Source organism: Lutjanus erythropterus, chromosome 10, assembly GCF_056507025.1.
Source record: "Lutjanus erythropterus isolate fLutEry1 chromosome 10, fLutEry1.hap2, whole genome shotgun sequence".
Classification (NCBI taxonomy): Eukaryota; Metazoa; Chordata; class Actinopteri; order Lutjaniformes; family Lutjanidae; genus Lutjanus; species Lutjanus erythropterus.
In genome coordinates this window covers 15354009-15380283 of record NC_139326.1, presented here as the reverse complement: position 1 = coordinate 15380283, position 26275 = coordinate 15354009, and the positions used below count along the sequence as shown (strand labels likewise).

Here is a 26275-nt window from a genome sequence, read left to right as displayed (position 1 = left end):
TTGGGTAATACTATTGTTAAGAAACGCTGGCCTCTTAAAAAACAACCCAAAAAAAAACCAAAAAAAAAAAAAAACCACTGACCAAGCCTACTGTCCTTCTGGACAGCATATGTTGTAATTCTAATATGTAAGTACTACCTGCATATTTTCCTCAAACCAAAATGACCGAGCCCTGTTGTCAAAAAATTGAAATTCTCAGTTTTCCTTTGCATGAAAATTATTGTAAGATAAATGTTCTCACAACTGCCTCGCATCTCAAACTTCACATGTTCAGTTTCACAAAAAGGAAAATTGCAAATCTTGCAAATGGCCTGAAAAAAAAAAAAAAAAACACGTTCAGACACAAGGCATTATGATATGAACATTACTGGAAGACTAAATTTAAATTGTGTGTTTATAGCACTGGTGAAATGTATGAGTGTGGTCTGCTGAATACAGCAAAATAATATGAACAATATACCGTAACTTTCGACCATCCACCTCAAGATCTCAAGTCCTACTACAGAGAAAGTCTATCATACATGTTCATATGTCTGACTTTGTGCTTGTGAATTTGAATGTGTGCGTGTGTCTGGATGTGTGTAAGTTTAGGAGTGATTGTGCAATTTGATGTGCATGTGTGAGCTTGTGGGCCCCCTGGGTCTCAGTGCATCCTGCCTTTGATAGGTAAGACAGGAGGCCTCACAGACAAACTGTGTGCACACCACAGAGAAGCGCTTCTGGTGGTCATGGCAAGTTCGTAGTAGTTAATACTGCTGGCGATGCAGTGCTAGTCTAGGCACAGGGTTAGCCTCCTTTTCCTGCTGGCCTGCCGCCCCCGGCCACTGGAGCTGGAGTGAGGGGCGGCACGTTGAGCCAGGATCATCCAGCTCAGACATGACTTCAGAAATCAGCTGGTGGCTGGTTCTTTCCTCTGATGCTGCAGCATGTCCGTCACGCTCACTATGTCCTCCTCAGGGACCTAGAAAATAATAGAGGAACGTTCAAGAGATATTTGTTGATTTTTCTGGCCACTTGTGGGCAGCAGAGCAAGGATCCAGAATCAAGCCCTGTGCTATTCCATATAAAGCATCCATTCCATTTGGTGAAAATTTTAATAGGATTTAACTTTTTAAATGCCACAATACATACCAAGAATACTTTTTGCCAGCAAGAGACAAGTGCACGGAAATACATAACAAGATGCAACCAAATATATAACAGATTAGAAAACAGATTAGTGTTTCGCTATCTTGGTATCTTACCCTTTCCCCAGGACACCTATCAGCCCCAGAAGAGGAAACGCTTTTTGTAATCCCTATCAAAGTCTCTTCCACTTTTCATTCGTTTCTCTTTTTTCCTGGTCAAAGGTGGGCATTTTTTTTTTCTAGTCTAACGTGATCCTGTGAAACCCTGAGACTTTTTTTGTGATTACGGGCAACAACAAAATGTGAACTGCAAATCAAACTTCTCCCAGCACGCGCACTCTTGACCAATAAAACACTGATTTCCAAGTGCCTAAACTTCACTATTAAAATAAACAGAATTCCATTCTGTGCATTTCATGCATACAGTAATTTCCACGTAATTCATTGCTGTTCACTGGAATTTCCCTCAGACTTTATATTCAAGATAAAATGATTCTGACTAATTCACTGAAGATGAACCACAGTGACCTTGCATCATCTCATATGCACATGTTTTTTTTTCACATGTTCTAGTGACGTAGCTTTGTTCTGCAACATGTTAAGAAATGTCCTCAGCTATTTCTGTTACTGCAACTACTTGATAAAAAACTTTCTAAATGACCTCTGTCCTTTTTGTCCTTCCTCTTTACAAAATCTGTCTGGGCTGATTATCCCAACATTATTTTTTTTATTTTGAAATCAAACAGTTGCATTTCTTAGTGTTTGACGTTTTTTTTTTGATTATATGTATAATACCAAAAACTTGAATCATAAAATACATTTTTCTCTACAGTTTCTGATGACTTTAAGAGGTTCTCAATTTTCCCTCAACCAAGGACCCTTTACAAGAAAATATACAATAAACAAATCTGATTTTTTTCTTTCTTTTTTTTTTTTTTTATGGACACCCTAGCTGAGTGCCATGGATCCCTATTTCATTTGATTGCGACTGATTAAGATGATCTCATGTAAGCTTTTCAGCCTACTGATAACTAAAGCTGTAGCACGGAGGATTATCCTCCGTAGCAGCATTTATTTACCATAGCGGTTGGTAAAGAAATGCAAGACATTTCTCAGAAATACACAAGCGGAAGACACTGTGATGTCAAACCTGGTGCAATTTTTATCAATGGAATTTGCTATTATAAGCCTGCTGTGCGGTTAACACTGATCCCACTCAGGTTTACAAGGTTCCTGTAAATATACAAATCTATGTCAATGAGTCTATGACTAAAAGAGTTCATGGTTATATTAAGATCAATGACATGCTACTACTTACTGCATAATACAGCCATAATGTGAGTTAAACAGACATTTTGCAAACAGTCTGGAGTGTAAAATGAACCATTGAATACATGTACAAGTATACAAGTACCCAAATATTTAATATCATGACTTCGCTAAACTTTGTTCACCCTTCTGTTCACCTTTGGTCATTATTTGGTGACTAGGTCTATTAAACAGCCCAACTATTTCAGATTAGAGGGTTGTATGAAAACTTTGCATTGTGATGCAATGAGGAGGGTGAGCAGGAAGATATAGGAATATATTAATTCAGCAATAGGAGACATAATGCACCAAAGGGATTTAGAGTTCAGAGAATTCAGAGAAATTCTTAATATGATTTTTTTTTTTTTTTTTTTTTTTTTTTTTTTAGCAAATATGTTCACCTGGTAGTTGCTAACTTTTTTCAGGTAATGAAAAGGTAGTGTGTGTATAGTAGCTTTTCTCCATGAAAACCACTGCCTGTTAGAAAGTGAAACAAAGCTGTAATGCTGGCATGAAACCAAAACAATGAGCTGAAAGATGATAAAATGCTCCATAGAGCTGAGAGGAACGAATGAGTTGGGCTAACTCTTTGGGGGTTTGTCACTTCAGATGACACCTTTCTCATTCTGCAGTGACTTGACCCATTGTCAACATAGAAAATATTGACATTTAAAGCTTTAAAAAGATGAGAACTATTGTCTTGTTGTCTGCATAACATCAATTCAATCCAAGATCAAAAAGTAGTGTACCCAGAATTGAGCCTTGTGGCACACCGTATTGTTGATTTAACTTTTTAAATGCCTCAACACTAGGGGTGCAATGGATTGCAGTTGACCTATGTCCCGTACGGATTGCCCTCTACGGTTCGGCACGCATGTGATCCGCAGACAACGTGTGAGCATCATAGTTTTACTGTCACTGTTACTTTTGTATAAGTTATAATACCCGAAATCTCAATGCAGAGCTGCAGTGAACAGACAGGACAGACACTGCTGTGTGCAGCGCATCTCTGTGAAGAGCGACCGATTTAAAACCCGTCACATCGCCTTGAGTGAAATCCAGACCGTAACTTTTTTCACTGATGTAACTATGCTATCACCATAGAAACAGATCATAAAACTATGATGTTCATTGCTTGTTGTTGCTTGTTCATTGCAGCTCTGTCTCGCCCCGTCTGTGACACAGTGTCTGCTGATTGATTGCTCATGACTTCTAACCAATCAGATGTGCTGTGCTGTAGGCGGGACAATGAGCCAGACTACAGAGCGCAGTTGTTTATTAGACTGTACAGTGTATAATGATCTTATATATGTATAATATATACACAGTACAGCACTGTATAAGTTTGAAGCTTTTAATATTATTACCATTTTCATTACTATTATCATTATTATTACATTACATAACTATGGTGATAATTACAGACAGACAAAGATCAAAGACAAGTGCATTTTTAAAATAATTTAACCCTAATCCCACCACTTTTTTCTTTTTTGCTGATCCGAAAAATGATCCGATCCGTGACTCAAAACCGTTTTGTTTTTTTGATCCACTGCACCCCTACTCAACACATAACAAGAGTCATTTTTATCAATGAAACAAGGGGAACAAAATATAACAAAATATGAAAGGTTTATTTGCAAAAACTTTTTGTGCACTGCAGGGAATACCGATCAAAGTAGTGTTATTCGTTTTAAGAATGCTTATCTGTTTTAGTAATAGTAGTAGTATCTCACAGTATCTTATTAACTATACTCTCAAACATGGGCGTCACCGGTAAAGCGCACTCCTGGTTTGAATCCTACCTCACAGGGCAGTCGTTCAAAGTGCCCTGGCTAGGTCACACATCTGCACAACACCACCTTGTCACAGGGGTGCCCCAAGGATCTGTGCTGGGTCCTCTCCTGTTCACCATATATACCACCTCGCTGGGCCAGATCATCCACTCACATGGCTTCTCATATCACTGCTATGCTGATGACTCCCAGCTCTATCTATCGTTTCCACCCGGTGACTCAACTGTCTCGGCACGAATTTCAGATTGTCTCTCTGACATATCTGCATGGATGAGAGCCCATCATCCCCAGCTTAACCTCTCAAAAACCGAATTGCTGGTTTTCCCTGCCAAGCCAACCATACATCATAACATCTGCATCAAAATTGACTCACTATCCTTTGCTCCTACCAAAGTAGCAAGAAATCTAGGTGTCATGATTGATGACCAGCTGACCTTTAAGGATCATGTTGCCTCTGTCACCCGGTCCTGCCGCTTTGCTTTATTCAATATCAGGAAGGTCAGACCATACCTAACCCAACAAGCTGCCCAACTGCTAATGCAAACCATGGTTATCTCTCGCCTCGACTACTGCAATGCACTTCTAACAGGCTGTTAGCTTTTTGTAAGTTGCTTTGGATAAAGGTGTCTGCTAAATGCATAAATGTAATGTAAATGTAAATGTTTTTGCAAATGAACTCTTCATAGGTAACATACTGCAAGCAAATACATAATCAAAGAAAAAAAAACATCAAAAGGTTTTATAGTTGACTGTGTAACCTAATTTGTCGTAGGAATACCCTCCACACTAACCTACAAATGTCAAGGGTTAGGGCATGGTGACTACTAAGAGACAGAGCCAAACCAATATAGAGAAACCACAATACAATTGTCATAACCCAGGGATGACTGATTATTTTTAGACTGACAGTCCACTGGCACCTCTTTTACAGCAGAAGGATGCTTCTAAAAAATCCATCACATTGATATAGGAGGGAAATTTGGCTTTGCTGATTCACTTGATGACAGGCATTTTGTGATAAGTTTCTGGGTAATGGCAAATGAGCCAGATAAACTTTTCTTGGTAATTTTCGAGATAATACAGATGGCAGGAGTTGCTGAGTAGGTTGGCAGACAGACACAGATGCATTCAAACCACCGTGTGGTAAATGGGAGAAGAAAACCAATATTGAGATCAGGAAGCCATGCAGAAACTGTTACCACGTCAAAGTCTAAATTTACACATACCACACAAACACGGTTAGAGAGTTAAAATTGTTTCTCACGAAGCATTTTAACAATAAGCAATTTATTAAAAACTCTCAGCAAAGAGTTCAATTTATGTCTATTTGAATTTATTTGGTCAAATTCAAACTTTAAACATGCATGTTTTAGGTAGAGAGTCAAAATGCTTTATTTTCAAAACTTTTGATTATTTTGTCTGGTCAAGATATCAGGGTGCAATCATTTTAATGACTGATGAACAAATGCATCACAAGTTAAAAAAAAAAAAAATCGGCTTTTTTTTTTTTTTTTAATCATATTCTTGAAAATGTATTTTTATTCATTTTCCAAATGTACATGGCCATTTTTTTCTCTAAAATTTAACGACGTGCATGGATCTGTAGAAACACCCTCCAACTGGTTTGGAATCATGTGCCTTAAGCATACCTCATGATTACACCTCACAGGAATGCAGCGTAAGGTGACATAGGCTTGGACTTTATCTCTCTACATCTCCCACATTTAGAGACAACAACCAAACCTGAAATCTTCAAATAGTTGAGCTAAAAGTAATCATTATTTAACACACACACAGTTTCAGGTTTTTACTTCCATGACAACATTGGTCATGGCCTAAATCATGAAGTGAAGAAGCTGGACTTACCAGAGCGTGGTCAAAGCTGAAGGTGCTTATGTAATAGGCAGAGATGTCACTGTCAGCCAGAGGCTGAGATATCTGAGCAACGATACCACACTCATCTAAAAAACACAGAAAGATTGGAAAGGGAATACACTGAAATTAGGATCACAAAAGTCAGCAATGGTTGTTAGGCAAAATCTCAACTATTTAATTACATTTAAAAAATTTTGAATTGTTCCCATTTTGAAACATGCATGTGAGCGAAACTTCAGACTATGTGCAATGTGGCAGTAAAATACAACATAACACAGACACTACTGGTGGTTCCATTGACATATGTTGGCAAAAACTACCCAGTCCCTTACATACTGTCATTATTACAATATATATATATATTATTTATATTACAATATAAATAACCAAAGGAATAGAAAAGAAAAAACATACACACCTTTAATATTTATTTAAAATCACATTTGAATCAACATTATGGCTAAAAAAAAAAGTGACAACAAATACACCTGTATTTCATCAGATACACTGAGTATTTCATATAATTAGAATAATTTCATATATAATTTCACAGAGTGTGTTGGAGTGATTCAACCTGCCCTTTTTAATCTTTTATTGACAGAAGATAGAAACTTTCTTTCTCATCAGTGTTTTTTAAGATGTTGGTACTGTACACTCAGTATCTGCTCTGTGTCTCCAGAGGACGACAGCAGGGCAAATCACAGAGAGGTTTTTAAGACACCATGGAACGGACGTCATTAGCTTGCTCTGTCTGACAGTAAGACAGCCAGACTTACAAAACACACTTCTTTTTCTCAGTTTAGCAACACATTTGTTGAGTTTGAAACATTGATTCACGACAATTTATGGAACATAAAAACAGGAAGGCTCTCACTGAATGTAAAGTGAGTTCTGCAGAAATGATACACAAAACATACGTTATCGGTTTATAAATTTCCAATTGGTGAAATTCTTCAAGGTGATTCATCAATTAATGGATAATCATTAACAACCCTAGTGAGAGCTATGGAATATTAAATCATTCATCTTTGCTCACTACATCTTAGCCGTTCAGGTGTGCACAAACAAGAATATATGAACTTCTTTTTAAAATACAAAATGTCAGATTGTCAGTTATTGTATCAGCGTCTGCAATGAGAAGCAGGTAATTATCAATTATCTGTTTTGGCTGAAAAAAAAATTATCTGCATCCCTTCGCATCCCATCAATTTGTCTAACCTTAAAGATTTCTGATCTGATATACGACACCTCACCTGATCAAACCTGGCAAGAGAAGAGATTCCAGAGGCAGGTGAGACTGCCGTATCACAGACACGCTCTAAACTGTATACAGAGTAAAATACTACATTTTAAGGGCATATAAAACAGAATGGCCTTACCGAAGCCAAGCGGTTGTCCCCCTATACGAACCATTCTCCACAGCTCCCCGGATGAGCTGGTGAAGAGGAGATCAGCAGGAAATCTAGAGCACAAGGATGAAGCACTTATTTCTACCAAGCAACCGAGTGTGTACACAAGACCATGTCTGAGCAGGACAGGGGAAAACCCTCTTCTAGTAATCGCCAGGTTAAAAGCTTGCAGATATAGACGCCGCAACACCACAACACTCGCAAAGCAATGACAAAAAAGGGAAACAATCAAAAAAGTTCAAGTAAATTGCTGTAAGAGGGCATTTCATGCACTAAAGATGTCATCAGGACTGGGGTAAGCTGTACATGAGAAGTATCAATTAAACAGACACAAAACTTTTACTGCCTTTAGTAGTTCTCACTTCACGTGCTGAGATTGTGGAAAGCAGTCAATCAAAAATCTTGGATGCTGTTTATTTTTGTGTGCCATTCCAGTATTTTAAGTGCGCATCATTAAGGAGGACTGGATCAATTATGAATCCTTACTGTCTCTGAGCCTCAGTGTCCATCACCAGCGAGATGTAGCCGTCGATGAGGGAGAAGGAGAAGAACTTGATACAGTCCAAGTCCTGACTGGGAGATGACTGCGCGTCCTCTTTAGGACTAGAGAGGAGACGCATTCAGTGAGACATTACAGAGGCGAATGGTAGTCAGCAGCATTGATTAAAATAGGTCATTTATATCATAATAATACATAAAGTCACAAAGTAAAATTGTTGTCAAAAGCTGTTAAAAAACAAAGAGAACACAGTTATTCAAAAGGCATGAAAATAATACCTTTTGTATTACCTATTGTAAGTAATCTGGATTTATGTTTATTGTACTTTTCTCTTACATGACTTGTAAATGTAACTGTCTGGATAAAAAAGAAAATAAATAAAAGAGACTTTTGATTTTTCTTCTATGTTTACAATATCTAAATGGTCTGTGTCTCTGAAATTCAAGTTTCCAGAAATAATGCACATAAAATTACCCATGTGGCCCACCATCCATGTTTAATGTAAAACAGAAAATAATTATGAGCCAATGAGCTGCTGTCTAGTTTGAATCATCTGCTGCCACCTTGTGTTTTACAGAGGTATTGCAGTGGTGTGAAGACGTGCCGTCTCACCTGTTGGAGTAAAAGAGGACGTCGATGAGCGTGGTGGCAATGGACGGCAGCGTGTCCGGGTCCAGAGACATGACACAGAACTGATTCTGTGGGATCAGCACCGGGTGGACTGTAGGCTGGATGGCTGGAAGAGCATAGAGGACGGTGTTAGTTTGTAGTCTGCAAAACAGGGACTGTGCATGTTCTTGAACACTACTCATATTTTCTACTGAATAAGAAACCTTTTTATCTTTGATACAACTTAATTTATCTATTTCTGCGACCCCCTCTGTCCTGGACAATATTCTTTATTCAGTCCTTTAAAACCAGATTTCACCATCAACACCCATGTTTCATAATTTGATTGGTCTTCACCATGGGGACCACAACAGAGATAGAGTTATTGGTGAGAAACCAATAACTCGCCTCTCTCTCTATTAATGCCTGCCAAGTGTTTTCAACTTTATTTTTATCTTCTCCTTTGGTCTTGCTGCAGATGAAAGTGGTGAAATTAGAGCTGCAATGAGGCATTACAGTGCCTTCAGTGTGTCAGTGGAACTTACATTCTGCAAAACAAAACAGCATAGCTGGTGGGTGAGAAGTTTCCAAACTAGTCTGACGTATATGTTAAGTTACAACAAAAAAACATGTTTTTCTTAGACGTCGACACAAAGCCAACATCGTGCAGATGCAAACATAAGAAAGATTGTAGGAGGGGGGGACATTTTTCTGCATGTTCTGGCCTCACCATACAGCATGTCCGTAACTTCATACTGATGTAAAAATAACTTCCTGGAAAGGACTCTGTGATTCAATGCAGCTCAATTTCATTCATCATAATGGCACACAGGGTTTAATCAATGTCAGAAAAAGCTGAACGTGAACATGAAATAACTCCTGGCATGCACTCTGGTTTCTGTAACTGCTTATTCCATACATATGATGCTTTTTTTGTCCATAAACTTACTTCATTTAAGTAGATTTTATGTATTCACTACTAACGGTGCTTTCATGCGTAGATAAAAGAACATTGCTGGGTTCAAACATCCCTGTGAGCCAGCGGTTGAACAGGTCTACCATATGTACCAGTGTCAACCGTTTCATACATGACGTCACATCACAGCTTTTTTTATTTATTACTCACGACAGCACACGGGCACCACAGCAGAGTTGTGAAATAATATAATAAGTGTGTAGGATTCAGTGGCATCTACCAATGAGGCAGTAGGTGGCAGCCAACTCAATACCGTACATCACCCTCCCCTTCCAAATCTGTAGGAAAAACTGTGATGGTTATAAACTTGCAAAAAAAAAAAACCCAAAAAAGAACCCGCACCATTTCTTTTTTAGGTGATTATACACTAATGACAACATACTTATGAATGTTATATTCCATTCCTGACAATAGATCCCCTTAATCTTAAACACTGGACGGCTTTCATTTTCTCGTGTAGATGTGAAATTCTTGCTGTCTTAAACGCCACAGCAGCAGTTGTGGTTTTAATGCTGTTTATAAAGGATTTAAACACATAATATTCATGTTTGGACTATAACCTCGCATGTGCTGTATGTCAATGTGATTGCCTTACATTTTAATTTGAATGTGTACAGTTACAAAAATGTGATGCTGACATTAGTAAGCAGACAGCCAGAGTGACTTCTACAGAAAAAAGTGACTCACACCATTTCCCAGAAACCACTGGAGTATTTTGAGTGTACACCGTATTGTATTTGACAAATATCTACAGTAACAGTATTTGGACTGGTCTTCTAAATCAGTGGTGTCCAAGTGGTGTCAGTGCAAGTCCAGGTGTGCCGTGGGACTTTGTGGCAACCACACATTATTAGGGCTGACACTAACAATTAATCTGTCGATTATCTTCTTGATTAATTAATCATGTCACAAACTTTTCACTTGAAAAATAGGATGTTTTTCAAGTGAAACGATTATTTTGATTATCAACTGATCTGTCAATAGTTTTTTTGATTGATAGATTACTTAATTGGTCTGTAAAAAGTTAAAAATGACCAAGCAGACACCCTCAGAAACCAGAAAATATTCACATTTAACAGAAGATGAGAATTTTAGCCTTTCTTAAAAAATGACTCAAAGCGATTAAATGATTATCAAACAGTTGGTGATTAATCTAATAATTGATTAATAATAATCCTTGCAGCACTATACATTAATATTGTAATATACAACTATACAGAAAGTTATGAAATCATTTTTAATTTATGTTATCAGTACTTCGTACGCACTCATATCCCAAAACTTGTCAAAGCAAATCCCAGTTTTTGCTGTTGGTAGTTTCCAGATTACGGGATTTATTAGAGTGTGAAAACCAATGATCTGCTGTTTTTACACCTTCACTTGATTAGTCTTCAATATAAGTAGTGTCACTTCTGTATAAGTAATATTTTAGCCACAAAACAATATACAATAATGTAATTGAGTTACTCCTTCAATCCCAGAGAGACAAAAAAAAAAAAAAAAAAAAAAAAAAGATGTATGGGTCACTCAAATGTCTGTTTTGTGGCCTGTGACTGTTTTAAGCTGAAGCTGTGTATGTGTTGAGTAAGTCTTTACACTTTGCAAAAATAACCTGAAGGTGGTGCTAGAGGATCTTAATCCTCTGAGCCAAGCTCGATCAATACCTGAGAGCTGAGTGAAATTATACTAAACAGGATTGTGACCTCTACCTTCTTTGCCGTTCTTCTGGAGGCCGTTGGAGACATCCAGACAGTGCATAGGGACAGACTCTCCTCCCACCTCCTTGTAGATGTTGAACTCCTCCTCCAGAGTGCTGATGACTATAGACAGGTCCTTCTCTCTCACCTGCACAACACAGACGTGCAACATAAATATCGATAGTTTCAGATCAACATTCTGTTTAATTCAGTGTTTCGGTATATGTGGTGTCGTTTCAGGACACAACGCTGACACACTTTGAATACTTGAGCTCAACCAGCATGTTGACCATTGATATATTTGCTGACACACACGTCTGTCAAGCTGTTATCTATTTTTGCCCACTTAACATTTTCGCATGTAATACTTCAACTAACTTTTCAGTGCTCTCAGCTCTTTCGGGAATTAATTCTTCCGTAACTGCAAAATTGGCGAGCGGACAAAATGCAGACACTGTGGCTCCTTTTGTCTGGCAGAGCTCAGCAGGTGAAAGATTAAAGGTGTGGAGTTTTTATGCATTCAGAGAGTTTTGAAGGATTGCTCCAGATGTTTCTAAATTATACAACAGAGAATAATTTAACAAGATACTTGTGGAGGCACTGATTAAACTGGAGTGAATAAAGTGGTGCAAAAAGCTAAAAACATAAAAAAAAAAGAGAAGAAAAAAGACGAAGGTAGATGTGTCTCACCAGTATAAAGTCGGTCTGATAAGTGGAGAGCATGAAGACGGACACGTGCTGCTGAGCCAGAGGGGCGATGACCGACTTAGCGATCTTGGTGACACCGACAGCCTGTGAGCTGCTGGAGGCGTTGCCATTGGAGACCACGTTGAGCGGCAGCCAGATGGAGCTCTCTACCTTGAGATGCTCTGAGGGCTGGAGCTCTGAAGGGCAAAAAAAGCTGGTCAGTGAGTCAGTGGACATACGAACTGTATGCATGACTTTATCCTGATGTCTTATAGCGAACAAACCCAGCTGGCAGAGATTTGGTTGCTCTGCAGACCAAAACGTAGAGATAAAAAAACACGCTAGATTTGATAGCCTTTCTGTCATCTGGATTACTGTTTAAACAGCATTTCAATAATTATATTCAATGTTCAGAGGGTCCTAATTACACGTTAAAATATAGATGCTGTTTTAAACGTGCACTCAACTCTATCTTGTATACAAAGTTCACTTTACTTTTGATAGAGAGTACTAGTCAACCTGCATAAAGTCTTCTGTGGCTCTGGTGGGGTCTTTCTCAAGTGTGAGAAAATCATGTTAGGCTTAAGATATCAAATATCTGACATTACACATGCATTATAAACTGAGTAGAAGTAGTTTGAGAGATGAAGGCATTTAAACAGATTATATGTAACTTTTCCACTAAAACACAGAAATATATGTCATTCTATTCAAGGGAATGGAGTGGTTAATTTCATCACCTTTTGCTACCACTTCCGGGGGAAAAAAACACGGGCAAGATGGTATGTCAGAGTGAGGAAGGAAGTTGGTGAACATGACTTAACTTAAAAACATTATCTCATCCGTGGACAGTCATGTCACAAATCATGTTCATGCAACAGTGTTTGTTTAGCAATAAAAATAACAACTCTCATCACTCCACAGTATCTCACCATGTCATAAAACTATGTCTAATGCTCTTGTTTTGATGTGAGAGACCACTAGAAGCAGAAATGACATACTATGCAAATAGGCAGGGGAGGTCAGATGAAATATACTATAGAACTTGACCCACTGTAGGGACTCAAAGTCAGGACATATATGCTTTTTAGTCTGCTAATTTTGACATTTACTTTTATATTATGTCTCTTGTAAGTTCCCTACCTTCATGAATGTGCAAGAGAGATCTAGATATCATTTCAAAACACCAAATTAGCTGTTAACTGGTGGATTTATTCCATCTTCCTTACATTACAAAAAGAAAACTGCTTTTAATATACTTCAGAAAAACAACCTACTTGTGGAAAATAAACGGACAACTGCCACACTAATTACAAAACGAATATATGTTCCCATGAGGGGGAGTTCATTCTGCAGGTGCAAAACGTGTGATTGTGACAGGAGGATGGCACTTTACAAAATTACTGTAAAGTAAGCTGAAATCACAATGCAAACAATGCTAGTATCAGCTTTAAATTACACGCAAGCATTCAAAGCTAAACAAGACAGCATAGCTCTCAAGAAGCTAAATCAGCAGCATCAGAAATACAGTTTCATCCAAGGTAAAAACAGAGAAATACTGCAAAGGAAATCCAAACTGCACTAGTAATGAAGAACAACAGCTGAAACAGCAAAAACAAACCAAACAGATGTGTTGTATACAATCTATATTTTACTAGTGATGTATCTTTATGTTTGTGAAGGTGTGAACTGTTGTATGTGGCTATAAGTAACAACTTCCTCTCGTTTGCTGTTCAGTCTAACATACACACACTTCCTCTCCCCACCTCCTGTTTCTTCCTTCACCATGGAGACCTGAAACGACCCAACTATTTAAAGTAAAACTTACACCCTGGCAGAGGCCAAAAGCACCTACACCACCACGGCATACTTGGCCGTAAAGAGTGACCTGATACCAACGCATTAATGTGCGGTTCCTGGCGGGTGTTGAAGGGTCACAGTTCAAGCAGGGTCATCCCTCAGGCATAGCTATAACAAACCAAGTCTCCAAGCCAAAAACAAGAAGCAGGATATTTCACTCTTTGTCCCAAAAAAACCAAAAGAAAACAAGACTTGAGCGAGAGCTGGAAGCTACATGGGAAACAGGTGTCTATCCAGGAAGTAAACAAGAAGCTGAAAAAAAGAGATACCGGGGAGAGGACCTCCAGAGACCCCAACCCTTTATGAGTGCCACTTAACAGCAGGTCTAAATAAACACATTAATAGCATGTTAACTCTTCATACACTCGACTTTGGAACGCTCAGTAAGAGAGAAAACTTTCTTTTGATGCATCTTAGCCTTCAAAGGAGTTGCAAAACTTTTTGGTTATGATTTCATTGCCAATCATCTTACTAAAAACACTGCCAAGTGTTGTCTTTTCTTTGTCTTTACTACCCTTCCGAAGAGCCACTGTTCTGGCTGGTATAATTTGTCACGGGCGGCCCCTTGTGGCTTCACTAGACCAGCTTTCCCCTCTTAAAATAGGCACTCAGTCAGAAGGAGAGCAAAGGAGATGGGGAGAGAAACGGAGCACCCGCAGGCGATACATGCCTTTAACAACTACATCTGTGTTAAAAGGACAAGACAAAAATGGCTCTCTGACATAAAGTTGTACCGTTGACTGAGGGACCCAAGAGAATAGTTAGACAAAATGGTACAATCTAGAGGCAAAACGCAGTTAGTGGTTTTACCTACTATCTTTCATTTCAATTTGTGAATCTATCCGTAATCATTTTGACTGATCTAACAAACTGATTAGTGCATTAAAAACATAAAGGCAGAGCCCAATCACAATTGACCAAAAGCCCAAAATGAGGCCTTAAAAAGTAAAAAGGAAATTACTTAAATTGTCTGACCTTCCCTCAGAAAACTTCTCTTCTCCAATAATAGTTGAGCATGATGCTTTCTCCTTCTCCTGTAAAAGTCACACATAGGGTCACATCTTAAGGTACCTAACGTTACTAAAACGCCTGTTAACTAGCTAGCTAATAATTGATGTAGATTAGCTAGCTCGTTAGCTAGCATTCTGCTAGCATTAACAATCTCACAATATGAATATATGCTGCTTTTAGAGGTCCCCCAGCAATCATCTTTTAACCATCTTCAAAATTTGTTTTTCCTTTCAACATAGAGGAGTCTAGCACATAACATATCTAAGTACAGGAAAGAGAAAAGAAGAAAGATGACCAAGGTACAAAGCTTGATCAGCTGTTATTGGAGCAAAAAATAAAAAGAGGCAGGCCTTAGGAAGGGTCAACTGCTGACATTTGCGAAGTGCCCATTTAAAAATATTTGAGTTTTGAGCAGTTAATCTTATTGTTCACCTATCAAATCCATCTCTGGCACACCCAACAATTTTATATTTATGAGGAAATGGGACTGTACTGTTTATACTAAAATGCACTCAAGTCCTGACAAATTGTTTAATTGGGGGTTTTAACTTAAGTGCAACCTGAACTTTAGATTCTGAAGAGGGCAAACAGTTTTTCTGTAAAGCAGCACTTGACCTTTGTAAGTTGGAGGCACCTAATAGCAGCAGCAGCAGCTAAACAGCACACTTGTTCACCAGCCTGCTCTGTCTGCGATGCTTTACACCAAAAGAGGCAGCAGGTTTAATTATGCTATGCTTTAATTATGTCTGTGGACAGCAGTGAAAATATCTAAAAACACAAGTTAATTTGGGCAAATCTACAGTCTGTCTTTCAGGAGAGTTCAGAAACTTGGAACTCTCCTTCATTTCAGCTGACAAGACTTATTATTATAGACTTTGAATCTTGCACAGTTTATTTTCCTTGACTGTATGGCCGTATACACCCATCCTACCTTGTGAAGGGAACAAAGAAGGGAGGAAGGAACATTGAACTGCTAAAACAACACAGTGCTGTGCTGTGGCCCATCTCAAGCCCACATACTAGTTATTACGTAACCATGTTTAAGATTAGTTGTAAATTCATGCAGAAAGTGACATGATTTTCCTGTTTTTGGGAGTGGTGTTGTTGGACTCTGGGGGAGATTCTCATAGCTCAAAATATATTTCTGAAAACATTTAAGGTGAGAAATAACAGAATCCATAACAGAATCTTGATTAATACTTGATCAGCACTGACTAGTGTGACTGTTTGATCTGAGTTTCTTGATACTCGACAGACCTGCTGACTGAATGCAATTTGACAGACCTACAACCACACAGAACTTTGAAACATTTGACTCCTGGACTGGTGACGCTTCTCTGTCAATCATGGTATACAAGCTGTCCAACAGTTAATAAATGGTTGTGACTGGCCTGAATGGATCCAACCTGGCTGAATTCTGTCTGAAATGGAAGGGAGGGCAAACGTATCTGCCAGAGCAAATGAAATCATGAGCTCAAAACTGCTGGATCCTACAATTCCAATAATGCAAACCCATAGCATCTTTTCTAGACCTGCCATATCTGGTAAATACACGTCTCTGAAGCTACACACTCCCAGTTTGTGATGCCCCTGCCAAAATAACCCTGGCAATATCACTAGGTTCACTCGTGGATTTGACCAAGCTCCTCCAGAACCACGAGAGAACAGTTTTCATAGGCTGAGTAGTTCTTTTCATTGCTGGCAAACTGTAAGTTTGGTGGAGTTCCCCTTAAAGTTTCCAAACTGAAATTGGCAGTTGCTTCCCTAAATTGTTGTTTGGTTGACGTCCATTAGTGCCTGCCTTGCATCAGTTTCTGTTAGCACAAAATGAAAGGCCAAAGCAAGTTAATGTCTCCTGTCAATCACACTATACTGCACAGATCAGTACACAGTGTATACTTTATGGTCTATATGGTATATCAGTATAGAACGTGCAACTGGGATGAGAGCGGTCGGAGTGTGGGAGGACAAACCCCTGCCAAGTCAAAGCCATGAAAGATGTGTGTGCACAAGGGTGTTTTACCTTTGAATCCTTCCTCGTCAAGGACGACTGTGTAGTTCTCCGGTGTCTCCGTCAGGCTGAAAAACTTACATCTGAAACAAGAGAGGAGGTACAGATGGAGAGGAAGGAGAAAGAGAGAGGGAGAACAGGGTTATTCATCTGTAACTGACAAGATTTTCATATTAACATACACCAGGAATCAAGTAAAAGGGGTTCTCTGAAATTCGCACTGGTTTCAGGACTGGCTGTCACTCAATTAGTGCAAGCTCCAGCTCAGTATTATGCCAGCATGGCTCCTTTTGTCTACAGCAAATGGTGGGTAACACAGCAAACTGGGGCACTGCTTCAATTACCAACTGCTGCATTCAAGAACAGACTGGGCAAAACGACTATGAATGCGATGATAAGCGATGGTTGTATGAAGGCATCTGCTATGAAAATTAACTTCCTGAAAATTCTCTGTCCCATCACCACTCAGGTCTGCAATTTGCAGGCTTTGTGTCATGCAGTCTTTGAAAGTTACTTTTGCTGCCTTCTTCTAACTTGTTCTAAAAAAAGAGCCACTTTGGTTAAATATTTGAAAAGACGGCACCATTTCGCTAACTGATACAGCCCACTGGGGTTAAAAATTTACAAAGAAAAGACAGAAGAAAGACCAGCTGGTATCAAGTTGTTATTTTGGATCTCTGAGCTGCTCCCCACAAGTCCGAACCTTTAAATTCTTTGATTACATTACAATTAGACTTTCTGTCTCCAGTTTGGTATTTGAAGCTTCATCAGGCTTGCAGCCAAAAGCATTTGCTTTCAAAGGCTGTTGCTTGATCAGGCCACAGTGTTCAGCTCTATTGAATGTTGCCTTTGATGGGTTCAGGAAAGAACTCGGCAGTGTAACACACATTCTGTTGGACTGCATCAGCTTTTGAGGCTAGTGTATTTCAAATCAAGTTTCTGGAAGGGAGAAATTCTTTATGTTCCACAAAAAACAAATTTCTTTTGCAGTAAAAACAGTGATACTGGGATAGGATTGAATCACTAGGTGAGCTGGAGGCAAAGAGAACTGCTTACTGTGTAACCCAGGACCCCTGTAGACTCTTGTTTACTTGGACATTAATGACAACTTTGACATGACAAACCTATCTGCAATCTTCACTGGCCAGCCAGGACTAAAGGCACTTTCATTTTGAGCTTTAAATACTACTTACTCAATCTCAACTCAAACTGCTGAGGGCATTTTCACTCTTAGGGGACGATAGTGTCAAGATAAGATTCTGTAAATTTCTGGACATTTTTCAATATTCTCCAAGGGAAGTTGCTTAAGAACTTTGGAAATTTTGCCAATTTCAATATAAAAATCTTAACTTTTAATAGTGACCGTGATCTGGGAAAATATACATAAAAAAGCAATACTAGGTAGAAAATTATCTTGGTTGAACAATGAGAATAAAAGAGGAGCAGCTGTGTTGGAAAACATCTGGTTCTTTGATAAAAGCCTGAACATACAAGCCTGTGATCATACAAACATGAGGAGAAAAGTCAATTACAACTTTGGTTAGAAGCATTCAATCACTGAAATCAAAATTGTGTTGTTTGTACTGCTAATGGCAAGCTGAAATAAAACATTGAGCTTTGTAGGTCAATGCAGAGAAAACAGTTTACATGGGTTCACTTTTTCAATGAAAACATCGCTGCAAGAAAACTTTCAAATTAACTACCACCAACTTCAACAAGTCTGGATAGCATGTTTTGGATTTACTCTACATGAAGGCACTGGCATGCAAGGAAAAACATTCTTCAGGAATTCAAGGCATTCAAGGAAGTATTTTTGGGTGAAGTACTCCTTCTGGTTAGTAAGCATGTGACAATGACACCAACTTCGCTGAGAAGTGGCTCAGGTTTCTTGCATCTTCAATGATTGGTGACTAGAAAGCATAAACTAAATATTGCCTGATATCAATCAGTGACCAACTGATCTGGGCATACCTAGTTAGCAAGGCTTTTTAATTTTTCACTGAGAGAAGTTATGAGAAATTTCTAGCTCAGATGACCCCTTTGTGTTTTCTTTGAATCTTTCAAAAAAGGAAGCACTACATATTCCTGTTTTCTTAAAAAGGCCCCACTAGAGATATACCTTCCTCTTCCTCTGCTTATCAGTCAGCTGAGGCTGTTACAGTAGAAGCCTGAGCGAGACTGCCAAACTCCTGACTCAGCAAAAACTAATCCCTGCCATGAGATGGGACAATCACCCCACAGAGAGACAAAGGGAGAGACAGAGAGCGAACACTGTAACACTAACTATCAGCTGTGTTGGCTGCGAGCTGAGCCAGCCCATTGTGTTATAATACCCCCCTCATTTCCTGTTGACCCTCCACCTTCCCCAGCTCACAGCTTCCTGCAGGTAGTGTATGCCAAACATCTATCCAGCAAGTGAGAACGATCAAGTGTGGAGCTTGATCACATGTGGCGTGTTTTTGGAGAAGACAGTTAAAATGCATTATATTACACCTGCAAGGCAGCCGAACCTCAGAAACGCTGGCTGCGTGTTGTCGAGCAACCCGAGGGAACTCCATCTGTGTGCACTTGTTTGGTTTCCTGTTTGTGAAGTACAGATAAGACAGCTAAGATGCTTCACCTAAGCTTCACTGCAGCAGACTGACAGGCACTGAAAATTTATTTGCCTAACGTTGTTTTCAATCATCTTCATTGCTCAGTCTCTGTAAGGTTGCTTTTACCTACAAAAGTAAGATATTGTTGCGTTTAACTTCATAGAAGTTAGTAGAATAACCCACGTCTACCTGCAGCTTTCTGTACTTACACTTCCAAACACCCTTGTCTCTAGATCAACACAAAGACAAAAACAAGCAAGTAGAGGACAAATAGAGCCCAAAGGAAGCACAGTATCGAATGTTTGTTATGCTCAAAAAGACCTCATTTGTACAATATGTTGTCCGACCCTGGCACACATTAAATGTGCTTATAGTTGTTCCAGACTGCCATACTTTGGAGACGCAATATCATTTAAGTATGGGGATAATGGTGAATGTTTTCAGATAGCCTCTTTTGGAAGACACTGATGGCGTTGCATGTGGCTTTTCACGTGAAAAGTGACAGAAATTGTTACGTCAAGAATGAATAAAGAGAGCTAGAGAGAGTTTTAAGGGCGGAGTCACACAGAGACCATCGCCTGCTAACAACACAAATACGTATTTGCTATTGGTTGATGCTGGGACTACACCCCTTCAAAGTTCAAAGATAAACTCGATGCAAAGAAAGAAAGCAAATTCACGCCCACTCCACCTCTTTCACACCTGTGACCAGGCCTTAAACCCTGGCTCCTTTCTCCCCTCCGCAGATCTGGCCAATCACAACACAAGGTGAGCGTTTTGGTCAAACCAAAGAGAAACAATCGGAATAAGTGATTACTTTGTTATTATTTTCCTTTTGAAAAAATTTTTTCAAAGATTAATACCTGCCAAAAAATCAGGATCAGGTCAGTCTCTTCCGACTGAGGTACTAACGTGGCCTTTTTATTCTGATTGGGCTCTTATTCTGATAACTTGTGGAAGATTAGGGTCCATGTAAACACAGCTATTGATCATTAATCAAAGATGTTTGTACAGCACTCCGTAATGGTGCCTGTGTGTGATCGCTGGTAATGAGTTTGAAAAACAAACTCCTTGTATTGAGACGTGAAGTAACATGAAAAGGAGGAGACGGAAAATAACCAAAAGAGACGAGGAAGCAACAGGTAGCGAGGGAGCGGCAGATTGGGGAAGATGAAAACTAAGCACACAAGAGTCTAGACTTTGATCTAGCCGCACAAAGCAATGGGTGGTAGCGGCGGCAAGGGAGTGAGGGTTGGTTGACGGTGGGGTTTCTGCAACTGATGCTCCAGCTGAGGAAACATGATAAGAGTAGAGCAAACTGATGTTGAAGTGTGAGGAGTTGAGCCTTGAGCCATCTATCTCCAGTGGACGACCAAAGCTGTCCGCTACCTTCCCGGCTTCCTACAAACCGATCTGTGATGTTCTCACGGGCTCCTCTTTTTTCAGAACAATGGGGATGTTTTTGTTCTCAAAATCCCTGCTTGTTATTAGAGGGAGGGGGCGGGCAGCCTTGTGTAAACAAGAGGAGCGAGAGCCCCAACCTTGACAGATCACTGAAGCAGACAAGTGGAAAAACTCCCCACTGGGCTTCTGGCTCAGCTGAGGCATTGTTCCAACTCATGCTCTCGTTAGTGAGCCGCCGAAGAGAAGAAAGGAGGACTGTGTGGAGCCTGCAGGGCTGCATCCAAAGTACAGTAGGACTGATATGTTGGGCTGATACTGGCCTTTGATTATTATCAAACCCATAAACTCCAAACAAAACAACTACGGACAATATGAGACTACAGACTAACAGCTTGCAGGCCCATGTTTCTTGTTTTTCACCCATTGTGGGAGGATTCATTCACATCCTTTGCTGCTTCATAGAAACTAATAATACATTAAAACATTAAAATTTATTGGAATCGACTAATCTTTTCTCATTAACACATCAACATAAACATACACGTTTAATTAAACTTCAAATTTGTAGTTTATTATTATATTACTTTCAGAGCACTTCACAACTTATAAGCATAAGTTCTCCTAACTTGAAGTTGGTTCAACTTAATTTTACTGAACATGTTTTCTTACTTAATTAGTATAAAGTTTATTTGGCTAGATTTTTTTCTTCTTCTTTTGGTATCATTATTTGAATTTGAAAGAGTGCATAAAGATACAGACACACAAACTCCCACACTCATCGTCTAGTCTATAACCCATACCACTACACCACACAACTATATATTAATGGTCCAAACCTTATGCTAAATCTAAAACCTGACCTAAATCAAATATCTGTACTTTTGAGGGCATGTTACGGTCTCATATCTTCACCCTCTTGATGACATGTAATTTGGGTAACTATAAACATGGCTGACCTTCACAGATTAACTAAGACATGGTATGCCTCATCAAATAAAGGTTCTTATTTCTCGATGAGGCGAAGTCTCTGACTCCTTTCATCCTCTGCACCACAGGTGTCTCACTGTCTCAGTTGTATTGGATGATGTTTGAGGAAAATCTACCTTCTTACATTTTGGGATAAGCATGGCTCCTAGAAGTGATTACCTCTTTAAAATTCTGCTCAGGACCGCTTTCAAATCACTTCTCTGGGAGTTGTTCTCTAATGAATAGCAGGGGCCTGAGAGAGGGAGATGGCAAAAACCAACGGAGGCAATCAGGCTTGTTTTTGCTCCACTGTTGTTTTGAGTTGCTGTGAACTTGATCTTCTCCACCACTCCCCGGTCCGCATTGTCTAGGCTTATAGTTTGACTAGAGGAAAAACAAACAGGCTACTGAAAAAGAACAGGAAAAACGAGGAAAAATAGATCCACACCACAGTTTGATGACATAACTCCAAAGCATGCACAATAAAACACTGAAAAACAGACAGGCCTGCTAATCCAAGAAAGTGCAGCCTGTATGCTTTTTCTGGTTCATTATGGGCTCAGCCTACTTTGTTTTTTCCAGACACTGAACGCTCCATGGAGCCTGTTCAGATGAAAATGTAGGCTCACACTTTTGAATTAAAACTACATACTGAATGAAAAGCACACAGATTCTTTACTCAAGTGGAGGTTGTACTTGTGTAAAAACAAAAATATTTAGTTCAACTAAGTAAAAATGAAAAACGACAGGCTCTGAAATATGAAAAGCAGGCCTCTGGAGGACATTTCTACTGCCTCCTATGCAAAGTTGACTGAACCTCACCTTTTCCCCCCACAGTTGAGTCTCCCTCTCTTATCTGTTATGAATTTTATGGCAGTTTTCATCTAATTATATTTATTTTAATATAATTTATATTTTAAAACTAAAACAAAAAGGCTGTTTTTAAAATGTGAGAGGCATTTCTTGTATATCCTCTTTCATTTAATTACATCTTTTACATTGTCCATTGTTTTATCTTTTACACCACGTTTCATCTTATGTCTTTTTTGCCTTGTTGGTTTTCTTGTCTTGATACATTTATTTTCATCTTTTTTGTCTTGTTATGTTGTTTTTGTCTTGTTAAATCTTTTACATAACTTTTCATCTTGTAACGTCTCTTTCAGTGTCCAATCCATTTAGGTTGAAATCAGTTTTGATGTTGGGAAGGCGGAGCACAGTGATGCAAAAATAATCAATAATTCCTTTCAAATGAATTAAAACTAAGGTAACAAGCCTGTTTTTAAAATATAGGTATAGACAGTATAGACATTTGTGTTAAAGGTAGGGAGTAAAAAGCTGTCCCAAAAAAATGAAGTGCATAAACCTGAGAATTCGGATTTGTACTTTGTTACTTCTCACCTGACTGAACATAAATCTGGGTGCAGTTCTTCATCATTTAGAATCAGTCATCACAGACCTGTTGGGTTGTACCTGGGAAATACTGATGCAATAACAGCATTCACAGTGACAGTGGTTATTTACTTAGTATAGTTCAGTACAGTGTGTCTGGTATAAACATGTCAGAACCTACTGTGGCCTATAGACCAGTCACTGAGTGACATGAAACGAGTGCTGAAGGATGCAGCTAGGCGTGAACGAATGTGCAGACTTTGACAGACAAACACTTAAGACTTAAACCTCACGTCTCTAAACCAGTTGACAATAAATGGACAAGTGTATTGTAGGATCATGATTCACTCCTGCAGGCATGGGCTAGTCCTGTTGCCTAGTGCACTATTTATTGAAGGGATGTTCCCTTCTTCTCTTCCTGATACTCATGCTTACGATGAGCAAATCCTCGAGGACAGTGTGGTATCCATACCTCAGACGTCACAGAGCACAAAGGCGATCAGAGGAAGAAAATCTCTCTGACATTTGCTTACAACTTCTGTCTAACTTGACCTCAGAGCACTACAGCTGAGCCACTGACCTAAAGTAGGGATTCCCAAACCTTTTAATGTCAAGGATCCCTGGAGTATATCATGGGTTTTTATTATTAGGATTTTTTATTTATCAGGTTTGACGATAAAGTCTTTGTAGTTGATTAATGATTAAAATTACAATCAATCAAAATAGCTAACCCTATTTCTTCAACTTCTAAAAAATGTGATAAAAGTTTAAATAGTCAGCTCCTTCTTTTTCTGGGGACCCCCTACAACCCACTCAAGGACCCCACTGGTCCCCGGCCTCTAGTTTGAAAACCACTGGCCTATATCATGGGTGGCTTGAAGACAGATGCTGGGCTCTTCTTCTGGCCATGCATATGTGGGGCAGCCAGAGCAATAAACAATTACATAACAATGAAAGGATATCCAGGGATTAACTGAAAACTGGTGCTAATGCCAACATGAGATCCGGTCAACTTGAAAACTGGATGTTGGTTCTGAGCAAAGGAGGTCAAGAACAGCACTGCAACTCAAGTTAATGTTCATTATTGATTATTATGTTCTCTCTTCACTGATTTGTTGTTTGGTCTATAAAATGTCACAAAAAGGTGAAGGTGTTTCCCAAAGCCTGACATCATCTCCTCAAATGTCCTGTTTTATCCACAGCCCAAATATATTCACTTTCCTGTCATAAAGGAGGAAGGAAAGCAGAAAATATCAGAGAATTTTGAATTTTTGTTCTTAAAAAATGACTCAGACTGATTAATCGATTATCAGAACAGATTAATCATCGCTGCTCTCAAGAGTAACGTTGTGCTACAGAAACAAGGTCCCACCAAAATACAGTGCTTCCACTGCCACTTGAGATGTTGAATTAATGTTGCTCCTATGCTCAGCAGAGGCAGCATGCATGCATTTTGCAGGACTAAAAGAAATGCATGTTAATATATGAGAATGCACTGTTTTGACTAAACTCCTGCAGAATAGTGGACCATTAGAAAACATAACTGATGCAAACATATATCCACAGCAGGATCATATTCCTGAATTATATTTTGGCTGATGTGCACGTCTCCAAACGTTAAATATATGCGATAAACTGGTGTAACTACCTACAGCTCCATGCACTGCAGTGTGGAGGCAGAGCAGGACATGCACAGGCAAATAACCCCACAATGTCTCGGCCACCCAGTGAATGAAGAGATGCTGTGGGTTATCTCATACATCCGTGCAGGATTACCAGGCTCACACAAACATCTGACCCCGATCAATGAGTCCTCTTACCGTGTCCTGTTCCGCAGAAATATCAGTTTAATCAGGGGGTGTGTGAAATTCACCAGCCCATTCTTGGATATGCTGGTGACTCGTAGCCTGTGGTCCAATATGTGCAAGTCCATACTGTCGGTTGGAGCAGTGCGGTCTCCTGTGTGTGGAGAAAACGCCTTGCTAGCTGAGTGATATCATTCAACTGTTAAATATAGGCCCGGATGATGAGCATTACCGACGAACGCAGCCGGCCACCACGTCCCGCTGTGCTCGGCTCACAAGGCGAAAAACATCCGACGCAATCCGACTCCTCCAGCCCCGCTCAACTACTGTATATTCAAATAAAAGGGACAGCCCCGCAGACGACACGCCCCCTCCTCTTAAAGGTACATATGTTAGCAGCGTCTGGAGCACATGTACAGGGCGGTCAAGTGTGCACGTGTGAGCACAAACGTAGTTTCCGGTTCCGTCATTTCTGGTCTCAAAATTAAAGTACGCGAAGGCCATAAAACAGGCCAAACACTTGAGTTTGGTGTCCCCTTTTCTCTGAAGCAAGAACCTTTAGTTGTAAGCGAATTCTTAAAGAACGTTTGACACTTTAGGAAGAAAATGTCAGAGGTGTATACAAAGTTGAAGGACAAGTTGTGCTTCAAGGGGTTGGAAGGTTGTGTGCTACATTGTTTCTTGGTTGAGAATGAAGAATTTCAGAGTTGAGAAGTATGGATACTTTGTAACTGTACGTAAGTACAGTTTTTAGACATCTGTATTCAACTTGAGTATTTATTTTTCTGACCACTTTTTACTCATTCCTACTTCTTACAATTTTAAAACAGACCCATTAATTTACTTTTAATGCATACGGGGGGAATTTGCAGTTATTTTTTATCTTGCATCATTGGATGCTGCCTTCCCACCATCAAGGCTGATTTCAACCTTAAATAGATGGGACAATAACACATATAAAAGATGATTCCACGGTTTATCTTTAAAGTGCATATCATGACTAATGTTTCCACGTCTGATCGGGATTAAATCTCTGTAACCTGGGTCTAAATTCTGGTGGAAAGTCCTCAGTGAGGATTGTTACAGCAGCAGATTATTTGCAGTGGTTTTGGAATGAGGTGTTGAATGTATGGGCGTAATGTCCAGGTGTCCACATACTTTTGGCCATATCAGGCAAGCAAAATCATCTATCTGTCTTATATATCTTGATGAGGGTAATATTTTCTTCTTTTCCTTTTCTGTCACCTTTTCC

General features: G+C 39.3%; 1 protein-coding gene across 1 annotated transcript; it reads right to left on the bottom strand.

Annotated features, from left to right (window-relative positions):
* Nucleotides 1-257: 257 nt before the first annotated feature.
* castor1 (cytosolic arginine sensor for mTORC1 subunit 1) lies at nucleotides 258-25183 on the bottom strand. Its single transcript, XM_084728372.1, has 9 exons — nucleotides 25039-25183; nucleotides 16878-16948; nucleotides 11987-12180; nucleotides 11309-11444; nucleotides 8627-8750; nucleotides 8002-8118; nucleotides 7486-7568; nucleotides 6098-6192; nucleotides 258-961 (listed from the first exon to the last, which is right to left on the bottom strand). Exons 1-9 carry the CDS (start codon nucleotides 25149-25151, stop codon nucleotides 890-892), a joined length of 1005 nt encoding a protein of 334 aa, XP_084584498.1. The 5' UTR covers nucleotides 25152-25183; the 3' UTR covers nucleotides 258-889.
* Between the last annotated feature and the right edge of the window lie 1092 nt (nucleotides 25184-26275).